A 23,019-nucleotide genomic window follows, 5' to 3' on the forward strand; every position below is an offset into this window, starting at 1 on the left:
TGACTATATGTAGCCTGGGTTGGTAATAAGTTGTACTGGACAGCGGGAGACTGGTGACTATAGGTAGCGAGTCCCATGGTCTGAGGACAGCAGGAGACTGGTGACTATAGGTAGCCTGGGTTGGTAACAAGTTGTACAGGACAGCGGGAGACTGGTGACTATAGGTAGCCTGGGTTGGTAACAAGTTGTACTGGACAGCGGGAGACTGGTGACTATAGGTAGCGAGTCCCATGGTCTGAGGACAGCAGGAGACTGGTGACTATAGGTAGCCTGGGTTGGTAACAAGTTGTACTGGACAGTGGGAGACTGGTGACTATAGGTAGCCTGGGTTGGTAACAAGTTGTACAGGACAGTGGGAGACTGGTGACTATAGGTAGCCTGGGTTGGTAACAAGTTGTACAGGACAGCGGGAGACTGGTGACTATAGGTAGTCTGGGTTGGTAACAAGTTGTACAGGACAGCGGGAGACTGGTGACTATAGGTAGCGAGTCCCATGGTCTGAGGACAGTGGGACACTGGTGACTATAGGTAGCCTGGGTTGGTAACAAGTTGTACTGGACAGCGGGAGACTGGTGACTATAGGTAGCGAGTCCCATGGTCTGAGGACAGCAGGAGACTGGTGACTATAGGTAGCCTGGGTTGGTAACAAGTTGTACAGGACAGCGGGAGACTGGTGACTATAGGTAGCCTGGGTTGGTAACAAGTTGTACAGGACAGCAGGAGACTGGTGACTATCGGTAGCGAGTCCCATGGTCTGAGGACAGCAGGAGACTGGTGACTATAGGTAGCCTGGGTTGGTAACAAGTTGTACTGGACAGCGGGAGACTGGTGACTATAGGTAGCCTGGGTTGGTAACAAGTTGTACTGGACAGTGGGAGACTGGTGACTATAGGTAGCCTGGGTTGGTAACAAGTTGTACTGGACAGCGGGAGACTGGTGACTATAGGTAGCCTGGGTTGTTAACAAGTTGTACAGGACAGCGGGAGACTGGTGACTATAGGTAGCCTGTGTTGTTAACAAGTTGTACAGGACAGCGGGAGACTGGTGACTATAGGTAGTCTGGGTTGTTAACAAGTTGTACAGGACAGCGGGAGACTGGTGACTATAGGTAGCCTGGGTTGGTAACAAGTTGTACTGGACAGTGGGAGACTGGTGACTATAGGTAGCCTGGGTTGGTAACAAGTTGTACAGGACAGTGGGAGACTGGTGACTATAGGTAGCGAGTCCCATGGTCTGAGGACAGCAGGAGACTGGTGACTATAGGTAGCCTGGGTTGGTAACAAGTTGTACTGGACAGCGGGAGACTGGTGACTACAGGTAGCCTGGGTTGGTAACAAGTTGTACAGGACAGCGGGAGACTGGTGACTACAGGTAGCCTGGGTTGGTGACAAGTTGTACTGTTTCAAGGCATGTATGATACTTAGGGGTCAGGTCAATATCTCTCACCAAAATGATGAGTCAGTGTTAGTAATAAAACTATTTTGAAGGTTAAAGAAGTAATATCAATAGGATTTTCCAGATGTCACGGGATCCCATCAAGCGTAAGTCTGTAGGATACAAGTTACTTCAAATGGTAAATATGGGACAAAGAATTCCAGCCGTGTGGAGAAAAAAATTGTCAAATTTTGGAGGCGATCTGCCCCTTTATCAAGACACAAAAAGAACACGATTACATAATATGATACGAACAGTAATACAGGACAATGAAAGTAGACAAATATTTAGCAGCACAATGGAGTGCAAGTAACCCTTCGGCAAGTGGCAGCCGAAGGCCGGATCTTCGAAAATGTAGCCATGATGTTCAGAACATGGGAAATCTAACACAGTTGTTTACAATGTCTGGCATGGATGTCAATTCATTTTGAACCAAGAATGGTAATAACACAACCAATTAATTCAGTCCATACTTGGCATACTAAGACGAACATTCTGCTAATAAGAAAACTGAAAACTGAAGAAAGAATGACAAATAATGAGGATGAAAAGACAAAGTGAAAAGACTGAAAAGGTGAGAGGAATGACAAAGAAATAGGACTGAAAGGTATAAGAAGTGGGACTGACAGACAAAGTAAAAGGGCTGACATACTGCAAGTTTGTGTTTCTTCTTTGTTTTACCAGCTGAGCAATCTGAAAATATTGTCAGAGGCTTTCAAAAAGATATTTTTGTATGTTACTTGCAATTTCATCAGCATTGTTTCCTTTCATATTGCAGACTATTACACATGCTTCATCAGTCCTCTTCCAGCTGTCATGATTTTAATAGCATTGTCTGCTAGAGCTATAAATTTTGCACCCTGACACTGCCTTGGTTCAGGGTGCCGTCCATCAGCTCAGTTTTGACATCTAATCCCACCACAACAAACATGTACACAGACTGCTGTCAAGCTTACAAATGACAGAAGATGTAACTAGCAATGACCTGAATGGGGCCATAGGTTACAAGCTTGTGTGTTACACAGAGGAGGTCAAATGTCAACTGGGTGAAGCAAAGAATGAGTAACAGAACTACATTACAAATTGATCATTGGAATATCACTTGACCTTTAACCTCCCTTTGTCAGATCCATCTATATTTTCTGGTCTATTCTGCCTTATCACAATGGTAACTAACAAGTAAAGTGGTTTGATACAATATTGTTAGTCTAAATACAAAAGGTATAATAGACCTGTCCTAATATGTTGGCACCAAGACCTGTCCTAATATGTTGGCACCAAGACCTGTCCTGTTTTGTTGGCTCCAATACCTGTCCTGTTTTGTTGGCTCCAATACCTGTCCTGTTTTTTTGGCTCCAATACCTGTCCTGTTTTGTTGGCTATTATGTGTGTCTTCTGTTATTTGCTAATAACTCTTTTCTCTACTGATTGGTTTTAAAACTTTTGATACTTTAAATTATGTGCCATTTAGATAATAAGACCTGGCATTAATATCTGTCAAGTTGTGGACTAGAAGATCTATGTGATTTGGTTGCTTTTAAATACAAGCGTCTTTTAAAGGAGCCCCCTTTTAAGTTGAATATTTGCCCCTTTTTGGTTGCTTTTAGATACCATACATGTCCTTTTGATGGCAAAAAAAAAAAAAAGCTGTTCCATCTTAATGGCTCTTTAGGTCTGTCACCTCTTTTATTGGTTATAGAGAACTTTCATCTGTTGATGTATTATTTAAACCTGTCACTTCGGACTGTTTAGTTTACTTTTTATTTTCTGAAACCTGAATATGCATATGACTTTTTATGAAAGAATTATTTCTTCTTTATAATTTTAGAAGACATTGAACTTAATAGCATTATACATTACTATTTAATATCTTAATCTCTGTAATACAACATTATTGATGACAATCTTGTAAGATTTAATGTTTTCCTCTAAAGTGCGCGAATGATCATCAAGAGATTTAGCCTATAATTTCTGCTGTGTACTTTAAATTTTCTTTTGTTAAGTAATTAATCCATATTTAGGTCATTCATCATATAAAACTGAGAGCAAACATTTTTAAACTCCTGTGGGAAAGTTTGCTCGGTAATAGAGGAACATTATGATCAATGGATCCATCACTGTACGTCGGGATAATGAATTAGCAAGCATAACCAAATAAGGAAATAGCTCTCATGTTATCAAGATGGCAATTTAAACATTAAAACCAGTTGGATAGAATCGGGGCTATATGACAGGGACACTACAATCAAATAAGATTAATTAAAAGGCATGATGTGTAGGTCTGTTATTATGAATATTGCATGTTGTGCCGGGTTAATTAGATTGTTTATGGGGACAGATCCTCTATACTTGGTCAGTAAAAAACGTTCAGATAATATCATCTCTATCTTAGTATTCTCTACTTGTCTCTATGGGATTATGCAATGTAACGATATTCATATTTTATAGAAATTCTCTAGCTTTCTTCCCTGTTATGCATAAAAGGCATTCTCTCTCTAACAGATATTTTCTAGTATCTGAAGGAGTGTCATCTACATTTGAATTTTGTTTAAAATCATGTTTAATTTTTCTTTTTATGAATTACAGTGATAACATGCAAACTGTGCGACCCCCCAGGAACTCTATATTTCATTTTGAAAAAGTGTATTCAAACATAATGAATAAATGTTTGTATGTCCCTGTCCTTGGACAATGTATGACCCCTGTCCTTGAGCAAAGTGTGACCCTGACCTTGGGTACAGAGTGACTGTGTCCTTGGACACGGTGTGACCCAGTCCTTGGACACAGTGCGACCCTGTCCTTGGGACACAGTGCGACCCTGTCCTTGGGACACAGTGCGACCCTGTCTTTGGGACACAGTGCGACCCTGTCTTTGGGACACAGTGCGACCCTGTCCTTGAGCAAAGTGTGACCCTGACCTCTGGCACAGTGTGACCCTGTCCTTGGACACAGTGTGACCCTGACCTTGGACACAGTGCGACCCTGTCCTTGAGTAAAGTGTGACCCTGACCTTGGGCACAGCATGACTGTGTCCTTGGACACAGCGTGACCTTGTCCTTGGACACAGCGTGACCCTGTCCTTGGACACAGTGTGACCTTGTCCTTGGACACAGTGTGACCCTGTCCTTGGACACAGTGTGACCTTGTCCTTGGACACAGTGTGACCCTGTCCTTGGACACAGTGTGACCCTGTCCTTGGACACAGTGTGACCTTGTCCTTGGACACAGTGTGACCCTGTCCTTGGACACAGTGTGACCCTGTCCTTGGACACAGTGTGACCCTGTCCTTGAGCAAAGTGTGACCCTGACCTTGGGCACAGCATGACCCCTGTCCTTGGACACAGCGTGACCCTGACCTTGGACACAGTGTGACCCTCACCTTGGACACAGTGTGACCCTGACCTTGGACACAGCGTGACCCTGTCCTTGGACATAGTGTGACCTTGTCTTTGTGCACAATGTAACAGTGTTATTGCAATTTCACATTTGAACATGCAAGATGTGTTATGCATTGTTGTTTTCTATTAATATTATATATGAATATAATTAATAGAAAACTAATTTCATAGGAGGTTAAGATCAGCAATTCTTTTTTCCATAAAAATTTGCAGACACAATTTTGAAAAGGAACCTCACCTGAATGGTATTAATAATAGCAGATCAAATTAGTAAGATCAATGGCCCTGACCTGTTGTTGTATTTTCGGACTGAACACAATATAAGCAGAGAGTGTATCTAATTGGATTCATAGAACTATTTAGTTTTGGGGAAACCCTTATTAGGAAATAGGTTGTCACATGATCAGCAATATATTACTTGTAGAGTACATTTGTATCTACAAAATAAAGATCGTGGAATCTTGATTTTAACCTTTACACAGAACCAATAATGCATGTCTTAGATGTTTTAAATTGACAAAACAAGCATACACATAATCACAATAGCAACAAACAGATCTATACAAAATATTACCACTTCAATTAATTATTTCATTTTCTCTTTTGAAAACAGTAAAATGCCTCAATAATGATTAAAGGTCAAACATTTTGTACATATTACATATAATGGAGACTATCAAAATGTCTATCAGTAATTAGTTCCAAATGACTTAGAAGTAATTAATGAATAAATATTTCATATTGATGCAAATCCATAAATAAGAAATAATCTTTATAATTTGTCTGATCTTACATTTTTCGTTGGAAGTTATTTTTCATTATTCTGAGACTTTTCTAAATTTGATGCAATTAAGAAGGTATTTTATTTAATGAACAAATGCCTGGAAATTTGTTTAAAGATACTCCACCACCGACAGAGCAGAAATAATGCTCATCATTTGAAAAATAATTGGTGTTAAACGGTGTATATACAAGTGTAACACAAAAATGATATAAAACAGTTTATTTTACTTTTGGTGCATTCGCAATCAGTACTTCATTTCATATAGTATATAGTGCCATTGATTTTTTTCCGGATGCAATTAATTATTTATAATATTTTTAAAATGAAGTAAAATTAGAAGCCCAAACTTTTCCATGGCGGAAATGATGTGAAGTAAGTAATTTTTGTAACTTGAGAAAAATACTAATTCATCTTCTCCTGTTTTTAGTAGAGAAACAATGCCATTTCATAGCGTTGGAGCATCGTTAAAAAAATAAATTGTGGAAAACAACATGAATTTCTGTGATAAAGCTAATAAATATTTGTCCTTATGTTACAGCTGTTTGGTGTGTGTACTGGTTATCTCCCTTTGAACACGAGTCATTATATACACACGGTGATGCAGACAGTTTTAAAGCAGGTCAGACAGCCAAGTAAAAATCACACCAACAAATCAATGTTATACATATCACCTCCCGTGTAATTTGAGCGGCTGTGCTAGGCCACTCCTACAAACCTATTAGCAGCTACAAGTCAACATATTTTATATACTCATAAAATCACCGACACAACACGGCTACTGCCTTTACCAAATTTTAAGTGTTTGAATTTATGCCCTTTTGGGATTTTTGGTTGACCCTTAAAAGATACTCTCCTTTTTTATAAAAAATAAAGCCTGTGGTGGTATTGACCTCCTGGGGATGGCTGGTGTTGGACGAGATGATTTTATTGTCACTGATAACGATTTTAATCCAAGTTTGGTTTGTAAACGTGCACTATTACATATCTTCCAGACCTATGAGTCCAGTCACCTGTCGGCCTATAACATTGTTACCTTGTCTATATTATTACCTGTAGTTTTGTTATCATCCCAATTGAAGATTCCATAAAATGCTGATATATGTGGTATATCCCATTTCTTTCTGATCATACATTACAATAGAACAAGAGGCCCAGAGGGCCTGTATCGCTCACCTGGTTTGTAATGCCAAGTAATGTTCTGAATACAGGTTCATTGTTTCTTTTCTGAAGGAATTTTAATATTAACCTCTATTTCCCCTATTTGGCCCCACCCCTCCTGCCCCCAGGGGGTCAGAGCCAAAATTAATTCAAGTTCTGTTCCCCTTCCCCCAAGGATGTTTATGGCCAAATTTGGTCACAATCCAAGCAAAACTCTTAGACAAGTAACGATTTATAGGATTTACCTCTATTTCCCCTATTGGGCCCCACCCGTCCTTCCCCCGGAGGGCCAGAGCCAAAATTTATACAAGTTCTGTTCCCCTTCCAAAAAGGATGTTTGTGGCCAAATTTGGTTACATTCCATGCAGAACTCTATGACTAGTAGCGATTTAAAGGATTTACCTCTATTTCCCCTATTGGGCCCCACCCCTCCAGCCCCCGGGGGGACCAGAGCCAAAATTTATATTAGTTCTGTTCCCCTTCCAAAAAGGATGTTTGTGGCCAAATTTGGTTACATTCCATTCAGTACTCTATGACTAGTAGCGATTTAAAGGATTTACCTCTATTTCCCCTATTGGGCCCCGCCCCTCCTGCCTCCGGGGGATCAGAGCCAAAATTTATACAAATTCTGTTCCCCTTCCCCCAAGGATGTTTGTGGCCAAATTTGGTTACATTCCATTCAGAACTCTATGACTAGTAGCGATTTTGGGCCCCGCCCCTCCTGCCTCCGGGGGATCAGAGCCAAAATTTATACAAATTCTGTTCCTCTTCCCCCAAGGATGTTTGTGGCCAAATTTGGTTACATTCCATTCAGAACTCTATGACTAGTAGCGATTTAAAGGATTTACTTCTATTTCCCCTATTGGGCCCCGTCCCTCCTGCCCCTGGGGAGATCAGAGCCAAAATTTATACAAGTTCTGTTCCCCTTCCCCAAAGGATGTTTGTAGCTAATTTTGGTTACAATCCATGCAGAACTTTAGGACAAGTAGCGATTTAAAGGATTTACCTCTATTTCCCCTATTGGGCCCCGCCCCTCCGGCCTCCGGGAGGTCAGAGCCAAAATTTTTACAAGTTCTGTTTCCCCTCCCCCAAGGATGTTTGTGGCCAAATTTGGTTACAATCCATGAAGAACTCTATGACAAGTAGCGATTTAAAGGAAATGTTGACGGACGGACGGACGGACGGACGGACGACGGACGCCATGACATAAGCTCACCGGCCCTTCGGGCCAGGTGAGCTAAAAACAATGGACTTCTAAGGTATTACAGAAAAGACAAGAAGCTTTGTTACTACCAGACCATATATCTCAAATCTTATATAACATCACTAAAACCTCTAACTACCTAACTCATGCACTCCTGGATTCACATTTTTAACTTTATAGTGTCTCATTCGGAGTCTGCACGAAACAGCTTGTTCTGAAATCACAGGTGTCAATAAATGAAGAAATTTCCTTTTTTCAGATATTAATGAAAATGAGATTGAGTAGAGAAGAATGACAATGGATAGCCATGCAGACTATCAATCATCTCCTTGTTTGATAAAGGCGTAGTGGATAATGTGTCTGACAACTGTTCAATTGTCCTGTACATTTGTAGAATGTACAACATTAGTTTAAAACTGATGCTTGAATATCTTTAATTTATTAATAAAGATGAGATGAAAATTTAAAAAATCTTAGTAAGATTTTCTCTTAGTCAAGAATAGAATCATTCCAGACAAGTGTGAATTAACACTAAATTTATTTTTAATCCATTTTAGAGCTGCCCACACATATGTACTCATCTATGATACAAAACAGGAAGTAACTGTAGGCAGGTGACTTGTGGAATAGTGGCAGACATGCCAAGGTCGGTACTGTCCACCGATAACACTACCTTATTACTCTCTACATAATAATCTATCAAATTTATGTACCACATTTCAATCTAATTTCCTCAAAAAAGGATGAAAAATTCTTGTCGCGACTTCCAATTATGCAAATGGTTAAGGACATGCATAGGATGGAATTTAAACGAAGATGTTATATACATGTGGAAAAAAGATAGTAATATAGATAATACGTAATTTACAGACACACAAAAGCATGCAAACATAGCTTAGAACTAAAAGGACAGATAATTCAGTGTTTAGATTGCAAAAAAAGAGATGAAGGGTGTTAAATTCAGATAAAAATAAACATATAATTTGCTTCATTTCTCAATAAACATAAGAAACATAGTGATTCTGATGGCTTCTATAAAGCACTAAACAGCATTGGGCATGTTAGCTGAAAGCTTTTGTTAACAGGAATAAGGATATATCACATAACATTTGTAAATCATACGCAGTCTACATAGATAAGCCATATAATTAACACTGTGAACAACAACATCTAGTTTTTACCTGTGTACTACAGCACCTGTGTGAGACATTGAAAACCTACAACAGATCAATCATGTTTTATCATATCAACCTTCTCAATTTAAGTTACTAGTCTCCTTAGGCCAGGGATATATTTGCTGGGGTGGGGTGGGGTGGGGTTGGAGGTACTGGACTCCTCACTTAAAAGGTAACAGGCACATGCTGAGCAAAAACAAGACATGGCAAATTTGACACTAATAAACTTGAAGTAGTGACCTTTCCAAAAACCTTAAATATTCAGTATAAAAATTGCTTTAATTTAATTTGCTTTTTTTTTTATCTATAATGCATCTGCAATTGTTGCTAACAAGGCACATCCCTTGTAATGGCTTTGTCAACAAGACACATCCCCGAGTATAATGGCTTTGCCAACAAGACACATCCCTGAGTGTAATGGCTTTAATAATTGATGGTCATATTGCTTCGACAACAAGACGCAATCCTTGAGGGTCATATCGTTTTGACACCAAGACACAATCCTAGAAACACACAGATTTGTCAATAAGACACAATCCTTGAGACACACAGATTTGTCAATAAGACACAATCCTTGAGACACACAGATTTGTCAATAAGACACAATCCTTGAGACACACAGATTTGTCAATAAGACACAATCCTAGAGACACACAGATTTGTCAATAAGACACAATCCTAGAGACACACAGATTTGTCAATAAGACACAATCCTTGAGACACACAGATTTGTCAATAAGACACAATCCTTGAGACACACAGATTTGTCAATAAGACACAATCCTAGAGACACACAGATTTGTCAATAAGACACAATCCTTGAGACACACAGATTTGTCAATAAGACACAATCCTTGAGACACACAGATTTGTCAATAAGACACAATCCTAGAGACACACAGATTTGTCAATAAGACACAATCCTTGAGACACACAGATTTGTCAATAAGACACAATCCTTGAGACACACAGATTTGTCAATAAGACACAATCCTAGAGACACACAGATTCGTCAATAAGACACAATCCTTGAGATACACAAATTTTGTAGAGATCTTCAGTTTGAGAAGGTTCTGGATTACCATCACTAAAACAATGTTAAGATGACTGGAATATGACCAATAATGAAAGGGTTTGTTTGTGTTAATGAAAGTTTGATTGAGTTGACAAAGAAATGACTAAATATTGACACTGGCTGTTATATTGATACAGAGCTATAACTACTGGCGCCCCCTCTTCATCAGAGACAATTAGGTAGGGAGATTGTGGAGATACAAATTTGGTAAGATTTAGATAACTGACCCCTTATCAAAATCAGCTAAAAATGCAAGAGGTCTAATGAGATTTGTGGAAATGGTAATATTTCTTTTATCTTATTTCAAAAATCTTGTATTACACTATGGTATCATTATTCAAAACAGATTTACTGGGGAAATTTTCAAACCCTTTGTAGGATGATACTTAGACAATTTTACCATCTATAATTGGTATCTTGGCGATAACGTGACGGCAATGGCGCGACGCTGATTGGTACTGCCCATCATCGTACAATAACATTAATTCCGCCACGATTGGGGTATATGTGTTTTTGTGAAGGGAAGTCATTTCCCCTCAGTGTAGTTGCGGTCTGATTCATTTTATCAACAATATCATTTATTCATACGCAAATAAGAGAAATAAGCGTGCCTTATAAATACAATGAATCAGTGGAATTAAATGTAATGACTATTTCCCTATATCTAATATTTCTTATATTTAGCAAACACATCTCGAGATTGGCACTCGATCATGTGTTTTAATTACATCAACTGGGTTTTGATGCGAGCTGGAATTGGAAATCTGACAGTCTCCGGTCCGCCAAGATAAACGAGCATAACAGGTCTGTATTTGGGCCCGTCTTGTTTGACTTAAAGTATTAGTGCAAATGAAATGTTATGAAAATTACAACCAGTCGCTGATGTGCAATTTTGATGAAGTTAAGTAGTGCGGCACGGAGAAATAACGTAGAAATCTATCTTGATTTTTGTGGCAATCAGTAAACCACCGCTCATAACCCAACCCTGATCAACGATAATAAATACCGATGGACAATGGTAAAAATTACGAGACAACTACGGAGGAGTGAGAGGCTGTAGTTGATCCGAGACGTAATTACACATTAATTGTCAATGGGCCAGGTCTAGTCAAAGTTCTATAACATTTAGACAAGATTGAAAAAAAAACCAGGCATAGAGGATGTATTGGAGCTGTGCGCTCATTATTTTAGCTTTAATATCCACTTAGGGAACAGTGTCCCAACGTTACACATAAATTGCTATTAATGTTCTGTCTGAGAAAATTACATACAATCAATGGGTTGAATTTTTTAGATGTCTTGAGTTGGCAATCGTGTCCTGTGTTCAGCCCACTGGAGAATGGGTCTGGGGTCCATCACCGCCACAAACGGAAACCCACACTGATAACTAATTTGCAATTAGTGGACCAGATAGCTTGGGTTTTCTCTCAAAGTTTGTTTGCTCTGTATGCAGGGGGCCCAGAAATATTGGATACAGATTAAGATTAATCTCTGTTCATATGCAAGGTCTTTGAGGAATAATCACTTTTGACGCTCTGATATTTTCAGGGCAATCTTCCCAACTCGTCAATACACCAGCAGATTATATCGCTATCAAAGCCCACTTTATGATATGTCGTGTGCCTTGCCCACAATACAATTTTGATTTTTGTAGATATCATACTAATACAATAAACAAGAGTTACTTCATCCCATCCTCAGACAACCACATGCATAAATCATCACCGGCCCCAAATCACCCTGGTAATACAACGGTTGCTCGGCAACGGAATTAAACTAACTGTAGATCTACAATAAATATGACAATTTGGTTTAGGGGAAATTTAAGAAGGAATATTTAAATGTGTATGACTCTGGAAATAGCAATATATAAATATACATGCTATTGGTTACATTATTGATTAGCTATTGAATCCTTCTGCCACAGTCTATTTCACACTTTTAAACACATACAATACATAAAATATCTTTTTTTTAAATTTAATTATTATTTCACACAAAGAAAAAAAAAAAAAACCTTGACCTTTAATGTTTATAGTGGTGACCCCAAATAGCCTTGACCTTTTTATGGTTATGGTGGTGACCCCAAATAGCCTTGACCTTTTTTGTGGTTATGGTGATAACCCCAAATAGCCTTGACCTTTTTGTGGTTTTGGTGGTGATCCCATATAGCCACTTTTTGATATGTAGGATTATATTTACCAATATTTCCCATATAATAATAGAATAATAGAAGAATGGTATAATTGGTATGTCTCTAGGTAGTGTTTAGGCAATGTAGTGACATTCCAGGGGAAGTCTGTACCAAGACAGGTCTGTGTTAGTGTCGTGAAGCATCATGACCAAATTTTGAGGATTATTCCCGAGGGCTTGCTTTATTTGTATAGAAGAATAATGGTCTAGAGTGCAGATAATTGTAGGTTATGTTAGTTTCCAATTTAATTTTCCATCCACAGAAAACATCCTATATATATATTGGTACACACTGTAGCTGTCTAACCTCTGCCAGCATGACCTCCTGTCATTCTATCAGCCATATAGATTATGTAAAGACACCTTGCTGGGGACAAGGGACATCTTTAGACTCCCCAAACCTCTCTCCTTAACAATGCTGACTAAAGTCAATCACGACCAATCAGCATCAATCAAAGATGCTCTGTAAGCCAATATCTACACCAATTCTTTAGTATTGTTGATTGACGATATATAATGTAAGCGATGTGCAATGTACCTGAATGGCTTACTGCATAACAATAATAATGAGAAGTTTTTGTATATTTGGTTTCTAGGTATAACAGGGGTCATTTATTTCAATAAACTTGAGAGTGGTTCTCCTCAGGATGCTATCAGCCTGATATTATATCCTGTGTTGTAAAAATAGCAGTTCTGTGTGACGAGCATGCTTCTTTTATTGGCTCAGTCGGTAGACCCATGGTTTTTCATTCTCTTGTACGATTCCTGGTCAGGACACTTGACAGGAAATGTGTTTTCAAGATCCTGTTTAATTTATTACCCACATCACTTAAGTAAGCTGAGGATACAAAACGGGACAGACACTTAACTTTGAGATTGATTGCCCCCCCCCCCCAAAAAAAAAACAACAACTGGATTTATTGCACAAAAAGAGCTTTTAAAATTCCATAGTTTACCTTGACCTTTGACCTTTGGATCTGGAAAACAACCTATCCCAGCACTTGTATGAACTTTAAATTAAGATGTACCAAGAGATCTTAGTAACAAATAACCTTTGACCTTCAGACCTAACTAGCAGTCATAAACAAGCACTTGTGGCAAAGAAGATCTGCATCAAAATTAAGTATAATTGAATGTAGGTATTTGGTCAACCTCGATTGTTTTAGGGACCTAAGTAAACAGTTAGAAAAGAATTTGTCATGATGGCTGCCTTTATTATAAGTATTGTCTTTCAAACTAAGAGATTTGTTTTTAACTTTTACTTTACACTAACACAGCTGTCAGATACCAATATAGACAAACTGAGAAAGGATAACTAAGGCTCCAATATAGACAAACTGAGAAAGGATAACTAAGGCTCCAATATAGACAAACTGAGAAAGGATAACTAAGGCTCCAATATAGACAAACTGAGAAAGGATAACTAAGGCTCCAATATAGACAAACTGAGAAAGGATAACTAAGGCTCCAATATAGACAAACTGAGAAAGGATAACTAAGGCTCCAATATAGACAAACTGAGAAAGGATAACTAAGGCTCCAATATAGACAAACTGAGAAAGGATAACTAAGGCTCCAATATAGACAAACTGAGAAAGGATAACTAAGGCTCCAATATAGACAAACTGAGAAAGGATAACTAAGGCTCCAATATAGACAAACTGAGAAAGGATAACTAAGGCTCCAATATAGACAAACTGAGAAAGGATAACTAAGGCTCCAATATAGACAAACTGAGAAAGGATAACTAAGGCTCCAATATAGACAAACTGAGAAAGGATAACTAAGGCTCCAATATAGACAAACTGAGAAAGGATAACTAAGGCTCCAATATAGACAAACTGAAAGGATAACTAAGGCTCCAATATAGACAAACTGAGAAAGGATAACTAAGGCTCCCAATATAGACAAACTGAGAAAGGATAACTAAGGCTCCAATATAGACAAACTGAGAAAGGATAACTAAGGCTCCAATATAGACAAACTGAGAAAGGATAACTAAGGCTCCAATATAGACAAACTGAGAAAGGATAACTAAGGCTCCAATATAGACAAACTGAGAAAGGATAACTAAGGCTCCAATATAGACAAACTGAGAAAGGATAACTAAGGCTCCAATATAGACAAACTGAGAAAGGATAACTAAGGCTCCAATATAGACAAACTGAGAAAGGATAACTAAGGCTCCAATATAGACAAACTGAGAAAGGATAACTAAGGCTCCAATATAGACAAACTGAGAAAGGATAACTAAGGCTCCAATATAGACAAACTGTGAGAAAGGATAACTAAGGCTCCAATATAGACAAACTGAGAAAGGATAACTAAGGCTCCAATATAGACAAACTGAGAAAGGATAACTAAGGCTCCAATATAGACAAACTGAGAAAGGATAACTAAGGCTCCAATATAGACAAACTGAGAAAGGATAACTAAGGCTCCAATATAGACAAACTGAGAAAGGATAACTAAGGCTCCAATATAGACAAACTGAGAAAGGATAACTAAGGCTCCAATATAGACAAACTGAGATATAGACAAACTGAGAAAGGATAACTAAGGCTCCAATATAGACAAACTGAGAAAGGATAACTAAGGCTCCAATATAGACAAACTGAGAAAGGATAACTAAGGCTCCAATATAGACAAACTGAGAAAGGATAACTAAGGCTCCAATATAGACAAACTGAGAAAGGATAACTAAGGCTCCAATATAGACAAACTGAGAAAGGATAACTAAGGCTCCAATATAGACAAACTAAGAAAGGATAACTAAGGCTCCAATATAGACAAACTGAGAAAGGATAACTAAGGCTCCTTACTACAAAGTATATCTATTAACTTACCTAACTTCTTTGCCATGTCGTCAATGATATTTAATGCTGAAGGAATTCTACTCTCGTGGGTAACCATCACCTCTATTTCTCCCACCTGGAAACCAAAGTCAGTGATATCCAGATCGATAATGCACTCAGGAAGACTATAACTCTGACGGCAAGTTGTAAAGGTTGCAAACTCTTCCAGGCCGATCCTTTTCACCAGTTCTGATGCACTGATTTCCTCAGACAATTCCTGCATATCATAATGTTGTATGAGATACTTGACAATGTCCCTTTCCTCTGTCAGTTCCTCATTATGAATTGATAATTCACATGACATATCCTTGGTTACCTTAAGTTCCCAGTTCTTGTTTCTCTTTCTAAGCCAACAGTTTTTCAGGGTCAAAGAATATTTGGGATCATCGTAATAACAATCTGTAAAAGTTTTCTCCACATTTAACAGAGCTCCTAGCTCATTTAACTTGTCCACACATTTGTTTGTAATGACAAACTTCCTCTCGACCTCGATCTTCTTTGCCGGTGGTATTAACGGTTCTGTAGTTGCTGATTTATGTTTTTCCAACTGATTTGTGTCCATGCAGGACATGGAGTTAGATATAGCTATTTGAGAATGTGTAATCTCACTGAATGAAGGACTGAAGCTTTCCTGAATCAACATTGACTCCTGTTGTTCAGATTCTCTGCTCTCATTGATGTCATCCATTGATGCCACTGCAGGGAAAACTTCCACATCTGGCAGGTCTTCTCCTGTGGAGGATGAATGCGAATCAGTCAGTCTCCATAGTTTGGCTGCCATGGACTCGGATCTCCAACTGTCGGAGCAGTCCAGCTGGACTGAGTCCTCCCCTAAATCCTCACTACTGGTTTCCGCTGCTTCGGCTGCTTCCTTCTCATCTGCGAACAGATTTCTCTCCTGGAATAACATAACAGAAGTTGTACTACGGATTTCATACGCTCGGTCACGAGTATCACATTTCTCTTCCTCGCCTTCATCTTTAAAACTCAATGGGTTTGACAGCACACTTATATAAGGAGAATTCATTGGACTATTTATCTGCATGGAAATCGAATTTGAAAATGTCCTCCCACCTTCACTATCTCCCACCAAGGTTTTGTCTAGCTGTGAACCTGCCAGTGTTTCTTGTGAGTTTTTTCTCCCATGCTGTGAAAAGTTGTGCATATTTGCCTCTTTCCTGTCCATATATCGCATGTCAAACTGTAACTGTCCTGAAGACTCTCTTACTGTGTTCTGCTCCAATTCGCGTAATAATTCTGCTTCTTGCTCGGAGGTTAGTCGTGCTGGGAAGGCACTGCCAAAATAAGCGCTGTCACTAAGACTTAATCCATTGTTATTACTTGCATCCTCTTGACTGTTACTTATTCTTTGACTGAGACTGTGATCCACAGATTCAGGAGACCTTTGACCTGTTGAACTCTGATCTGATGACCCTAAAGGGAAATACAGCTGACCCGTGGGACTCACTACTTCCCTCAGGGGACTTTGGATTTTTCTTTCTTTTCTGTCAATAAATGTCAGGTTCATGTTCCTTTCTTGAGAACTCATCTTTGTAAGTTTCTTAAGTTGTATCAGATGTTCTACTCCTTAAAGTCAAAGGTTAAGGTGATGAAGGGTTCCAAAGGTGAAGGTCAAGGCTCACAATGGCATGGACAGAAACTGAAACAAAGAAAGTTACATTTTAATGCATAATTAGAGCCACTAACACTTGCCATAATATATCTACAAGTCTACATTAATCTCTGTCATTTCATAATTTGAATTTCAGAAGAGTTTAAGGGGAACATAAACACTCTAATAGAAGGAGAGGACACCTTGAAAAGATAATCCTGATGCATTCAAAAGACCTAAGACTGTCAATTAAATAATGTATGTTTAACCCAGGCCACTTTAAATGTTGGTCAATCTCAATTGATAAACAAACTTGATTGAACTTCATTGCAACATACTATAGACTGTACAAGGTCGCTCAGCCTTCAAAGTCATTGACAAGATGTCCTTTTTAGATTAGCTTGTTAGACCTCTGTGCCATTCAATGAAGGTATAGGTCATTCAGTAACACAAACTTAATTGGTAGCCCTTTATCCAAGCATATCATAGACCCAATAACAGGACTGTTGGCCTCTTAGGTATTGATAAGAAGTGGTTTTAATATTAAAGCCAATTTAACCCCTCTGGTCTTGAATGAAGGTAAAGGGCATTCATTTAAACAAACTTGTTAGCACTTTATTACAACATACTATCAGCCAAATATCAAGTGTCTTGGCTTCCTAGGTTTGGAAAAAAAAGTTGTTTAAAGTTGAGTAAAAAGTTGATCCAAGACACAAGAATTCCACAGAAGTGGATGTGTCGCCTGCACAGCATCACAAAAAATATCTATTTACAGTTGAAAATATTGTTAATAATTAGGTGTAGTTATTAAGTCCCGTAACTCTTGTAAATATTGATGGATTTTCACCAGTATCAAACCCATCTACAACTTCATTGATATAAAGCAATATACCAAATTTGGTTGAAATCGGACAATAAATGCTCAAGTTATCGAGCGAAAACCATGTTTTGACGATTAAAAGTCACGTAACTCTTGCAAATATTAACGGATTTTGACCAGTATTTAACACATCTCAGATCTCATTGATATAAAGCAATATACCAAATTTGGTTGAAATCGGATAATAAATACTAAAGTTATCGAGTGGAAACCATGTATTTATCTGTTTTGACGATTTTAAAGTCATGTAACTCTTGCAAATATTGACAGATTTTGACCATTATTTAATTCATTCAAGATCTCATTGAAACAAAACAATTTATAAAATTTGGTTGAAATTGGAGGATAAATATTTAAGTTATAGAGTGGAAACCATGGATTTTATCTCTTTTCACGATTTTAAAGTCCAGTGACTCTTGCAAATATTGACGGATTTTTACCATTATCGAACTCCTCTGAGATCTCATTGATATAAAGCAATGTACCAAATTTGGTTGAGATCAGACAATAAATACTAATCGCACGGAACCGTTTCACGGTCGCCGACAACACCGACATTGTGATACCTAAGTGTAATTGCCCTTGCGTTGCAGGCGACACAAAAAACTAACTTGCCCAGGTGAACTAACAACTACTCTGTCTGAACATTTTAAGTAGTGAATGCTAAAGCCATTGATAATATATGTCAATAATATTTCATTAACAAAGAATCAATTTTCAATGAAATCAAATTTTGACCCTTTAAGGGTTTATGATGGCCATCTTAGATTTCTACAGATATCTATACATACAATCAGCTTTTATTATATATGCAATTTTAAAAAGAATAGACTAACTCTGGTGTTGATTTTTGAGGAAATCTCTACAGACAGGAATAATACCATAGGACTCCAACATGATACAAGAAGGCCCTGATAACTAGGGCCCAGCTTGAAATATATTTAATAATAAGAATGTCTTTGAACCCCATCATTGTGCAATAAAAAATTCCAAGGTCACAATCAAAAATCGCATAGAGATTCTATGATTATTGAAAAAATAAACACACCTTGGTAAATGAAGATTAAGTGTAGGCTGATTAGTGTACTTCAGACAGACTATATCACAGCGTAAACATCCATGTGCTCCGTCTGTCGTGTGTTTTTATCCATTTAACAAACGGGTCTAGACAGTTTTTCAATGTATGCAGGACTAATTAATTTAAAACGTTAAATCAATGTTATTGTTTTTAAAGCTTTGACTTGTTGCTAGTTTTATCCATGGTTCTTAATGAGTGCCTTCTGCTGACACAGACCCGCTGAGAGAGCAGTTCGCTTTCCAGCGACACCAGCAAAAAATAGTGTCTATAGTACAGTCTGGTAAGCGTCACATTAAAAAGACACAGAAGAAATGTTCAATTATTTTGATAAAAAACTTGTCTCTGAGCACTTTTTTCTTCAGGCAGACACGGTGCAACAACTACCGTGTTTGAGGGAACATAATGTGTCACAAGAATCTGGGCATGAGCACTAAGAAATGTTGGCAAAATTAGCATGTGAAGCGCGACTTAAAATTTTTCAATTGGTATAATCATCAACCTCATGAGTATGAAATAGATTCTAATAATCACTTTCTCCTCAGGGAAAAGAATACCAATTTCCATAAATGTGGAAATTCTTTATTTTAATTGTTCCCAACCATCTTCTATCCAAAATGCAAAATGATGAAAGATAAAAAAAAAATGTTTTACAAAAAAAATTTTTTTCCCCCATCAGTATGTCTGTTGGTATCAAATTTTTCACGGGGGGGTGATAGAAAAGTGACTGTTAAAGTTAAAGCAAAATTAAATGAAAGCCTTGTTTTTTCAGGTAACCTTACATTACCCATAGACGACAGACAGTGTGCGTTTTCAATATGATGGCATAAAACACCATGTCCTTTAAAAGGCATTTACGCACCGAACTCGTCTAGCATCTTTGTTAGTTTGACATACATTTTTCTAACTCCATGTAATGTAGTCCTCTCTTTCAGCTCTATGCGCCATTTAATTGACGTTCGGTATTGTGACGGGAGATTTTTGTAATATCGTTGGGATTAAATTGAAGAACAATTTTTTTTTCCTGTTCTCCCTTTCCATTTCTCTTTCTCCATTTTTTTTTTCTTTCTTTTCCCTTCTCCTTCCTAACTTACTTTCGTTTTCAGTAGATGTCTTCAGTAGATAGATAGTCTACGTAACGTAAACTCCGCCCGTCCCTTCAAACCATGTTAAGAATGGAATTCATCCAAAGTTTGGTGCTGAAAGCTTTTTTTATCAACCTCAGCATCCTACACATTTTGTTGATAATTTTCCCCCAACTGAAATTAAGCTTGCTCGTGGAAGTAGGCACAGTTGATCAATACAAGGGATTGTTGTCCTAGAAAGGGTAGGATCCAGTATAAGTTCACTTTTTTGCCTACATTATAATGGTTTTTCATGTAAAAACCCCTGTGCAATGTATATATCTGTACCTACATGTCAGACTCTTTCTCGAAATAAAAAATGTGTTTTCAACAAATCAAATAAATGATATGGGACATGTCTGCTTCTTGGGAATTTTTAAAAAGATTTCTTTTAAGAATGTTGATACAAAATGAACCACCCTTAAACATATTTCAAGTCAAAAAAAGATTGTTTTAAAAAATCAAATCTTAGATGTAAGTTGGACAGTAGCTCAAAGGATGATATCTTGACCGATAAGCAGATGTCACAATCTAATGTTTGTGCGTACGTCATGGTAACAAGACATTTCCTTCCCATGTGCAACAAGTAAGTCTCCATTATGTGACTATATGGCATTTTGTTTCAATCAATAAGTAATATTGATAATGTCTGACTGTATTATACATTATTTGTTGAGAGAATTATGTTTTTGTTTATATCCTAATAGCCTCATAAAATTTCTTGGCGAACATGACAGGGCATAAACAACGATTTAAAATCAATTATATTAATGATCCTGTCTGTGTAATTGGTGCTTTGTCTGTTTGAATGCTCGTTTTTTTTTTGACGGCTGGAGAACTGGTCTTAAGGCAGCTTCATTGTGTCGACAACAAGTGTCATTGATTATAAAGAGCATTGTAATCATCATACACATGTCATACTGATGAGACCTTCTGATTACTTATATGGAAAAAGCAATTGATATTTATTTTTTGTAATTTTTTTTAAAAGAAACCTACATTCTTAAAATCAGTGATTTTTATTTTGTAAGGTAAGATCTACAATGTAATTATATGTTATATAACCAGTTATGTATCTAATGAAGTTATATAGATCACAATGTGATTATAATGTTATTTAACCAGTTACTGTAGCCTAATGAAGATCTAATTTAGATCTCCAAATGTCTATCTATTGTTATTGACCAGTTCTGTAGACTAATGTAGATATAAGCTCGTACAATGTATATATAATTTTATTTAATCATTTCTGCTAGACTAATGAAGACCTATAAGATCTCCAATGTAAATATATTGTTATTTAACCAGTTCTGTAGCTATTGAAGGACCTAATTTAGATCTCCAAGTAAATATAATTATGTAACTAATCTTTAGCTAATGAGACTATCGGCAATGTAAATATAATGTTATTTAACCAGTTCTGTAGCTAATGAAGACTATAAGATCTACAATGTAAATATAATGTTATTTAACCAGTTCTGTAGCTAATGAAGACTAATTTAAGATCTACAATGTAAATATAATGTTATTTAACCAGTTCTGTAGCTAATGAAGACTAATTTAAGATCTCCAATGTAAATATAATGTTATTTAACCAGTTCTGTAGCTAATGAAGACTATAAGATCTACAATGTAAATATAATGTTATTTAACCATTTCTGTAGCTAATGAAGACTATAAGATCTACAATGTAAATATAATGTTATTTAACCAGTTCTGTAGCTAATGAAGACTATAAGATCCTCCAATCAGTAAATATAATGTTATTTATCTCTAACACCATTTCAGACTATAACTAATGAAGACTATTGTTATTTCAACCAGTATCTCCAATGTAAAAATAATATAATGTTATTTAACCATATTCTGTAGCTAAATGAAGACTTTAAGATCTACAATGTAAATATAATGTTATTTAACCAGTTCTGTAGCTAATGAAGACTATAAGATCTATAATGTAAATATAATGTTATTTAACCATTTCGGTAGCCTAATGAAGACTATAAGATTCTATAATGTAAATATAATGTTATTTAACCTATTTTCTGTAGCTAATGACTAATATAAGACTATTTAACCAGTTCTAGTGAAGCTAATTCTATGTAAGATAACCAAATGTAAATGTAATAATGTTATTTAAACCATTTCTGTAGCTAATGATAGACTAATAAAGATCTACAATGTAAATATAAATGTTATATAAACCATTTTGTAGCTAATGTAGAACTAAATACTACAATGTAAATGTAATGTTAACCAGTTCTGTAGCTAATGAAGACTATAAGATCTACAATGTAAATATAATGTTATTTAACCAGTTCTGTAGCTAATGAAGACTAATATAAGATCTATAATGTTATTTACCAGATCTGAACACTAATGTACAATGTAAATATAAAGTTATTTAACCAGTTCTGTAGCTAATGAAGAACTAATTTAAGATCTACAATGTAAATATAATGTTATTTAACCAGTTCTGTAGCTAATGAAGACTATAAGATCTACAATGTAAATATAATGTTATTTAACCAGTTCTGTAGCTAATGAAGACTATAAGATCTACAATGTAAATATAATGTTATTTAACCAGTTCTGTAGCTAATGAAGACTATAAGATCTACAATGTAAATATAATGTTATTTAACCAGTTCTGTAGCTAATGAAGACTATAAGATCTACAATGTAAATATAATGTTATTTAACCAGTTCTGTAGCTAATGAAGACTATAAGATCTACAATGTAAATATAATGTTATTTAACCAGTTCTGTAGCTAATGAAGACTATAAGATCTACAATGTAAATATAATGTTATTTAACCAGTTCTGTAGCTAATGAAGACTCATCAGATCTTACAATGTAAATATAATGTTATTTAACCATTTCCGTAGCTAATGAATGTACTAATTTTAAGTATCTATAATGTTAATATAATGCGGTTTTATCCATTACAATTGCTAATGAAGGACTATGTATGTTCTAAATGTCTAAAATGTAATGCTTAGCGATTTAACCATTTCTGTAGCTAATGAAGACTATAAGATCTCCAATGT

General features: G+C 36.7%; 2 protein-coding genes across 3 annotated transcripts in view; both read right to left on the minus strand.

Annotated features, from left to right (window-relative positions):
• Window positions 1–23,019, minus strand: part of LOC138316209 (uncharacterized) — a 216,571-nt gene that overhangs the window by 11,205 nt on the left and 182,347 nt on the right. For both annotated transcript variants that reach the window (XM_069257795.1, XM_069257796.1), the window contains 2 exons: window positions 15,268–16,936; window positions 9,160–9,195 (listed from right to left, as the gene is read on the minus strand). In XM_069257795.1, the coding sequence (XP_069113896.1) occupies window positions 9,167–9,195; window positions 15,268–16,825 (1,587 nt within the window). In that variant the 5' untranslated portion in view covers window positions 16,826–16,936 and the 3' untranslated portion in view covers window positions 9,160–9,166. The remainder of the gene's footprint in view (window positions 1–9,159; window positions 9,196–15,267; window positions 16,937–23,019) is intronic.
• LOC138316785 (uncharacterized) lies at window positions 1,523–4,868 on the minus strand. Its single transcript, XM_069258442.1, has 2 exons — window positions 4,165–4,868; window positions 1,523–1,547 (listed from the first exon to the last, which is right to left on the minus strand). The coding sequence occupies exons 1-2, from the start codon at window positions 4,866–4,868 to the stop codon at window positions 1,523–1,525; spliced, it is 729 nt and encodes a 242-aa protein (XP_069114543.1).

This window comes from Argopecten irradians, chromosome 2 (assembly GCF_041381155.1).
Source record: "Argopecten irradians isolate NY chromosome 2, Ai_NY, whole genome shotgun sequence".
Taxonomy (NCBI): domain Eukaryota; kingdom Metazoa; phylum Mollusca; class Bivalvia; order Pectinida; family Pectinidae; genus Argopecten; species Argopecten irradians.

What these genes read in the sequence shown, in the direction of transcription:
- LOC138316785 (XM_069258442.1), bottom strand. Translation starts at nt 4,868, where the DNA reads ATGTCCAAGGACAGGGTCACGCTGTGTCCAAGGTCAGGGTCACACTGT. An exon ending in ACAGTCACTCTGTACCCAAG is followed by an intron (nt 1,548 to 4,164) that starts GTCAGGGTCACA and finishes TGTATCCTACAG; the next exon opens with ACTTACGCTTGATGGGATCC.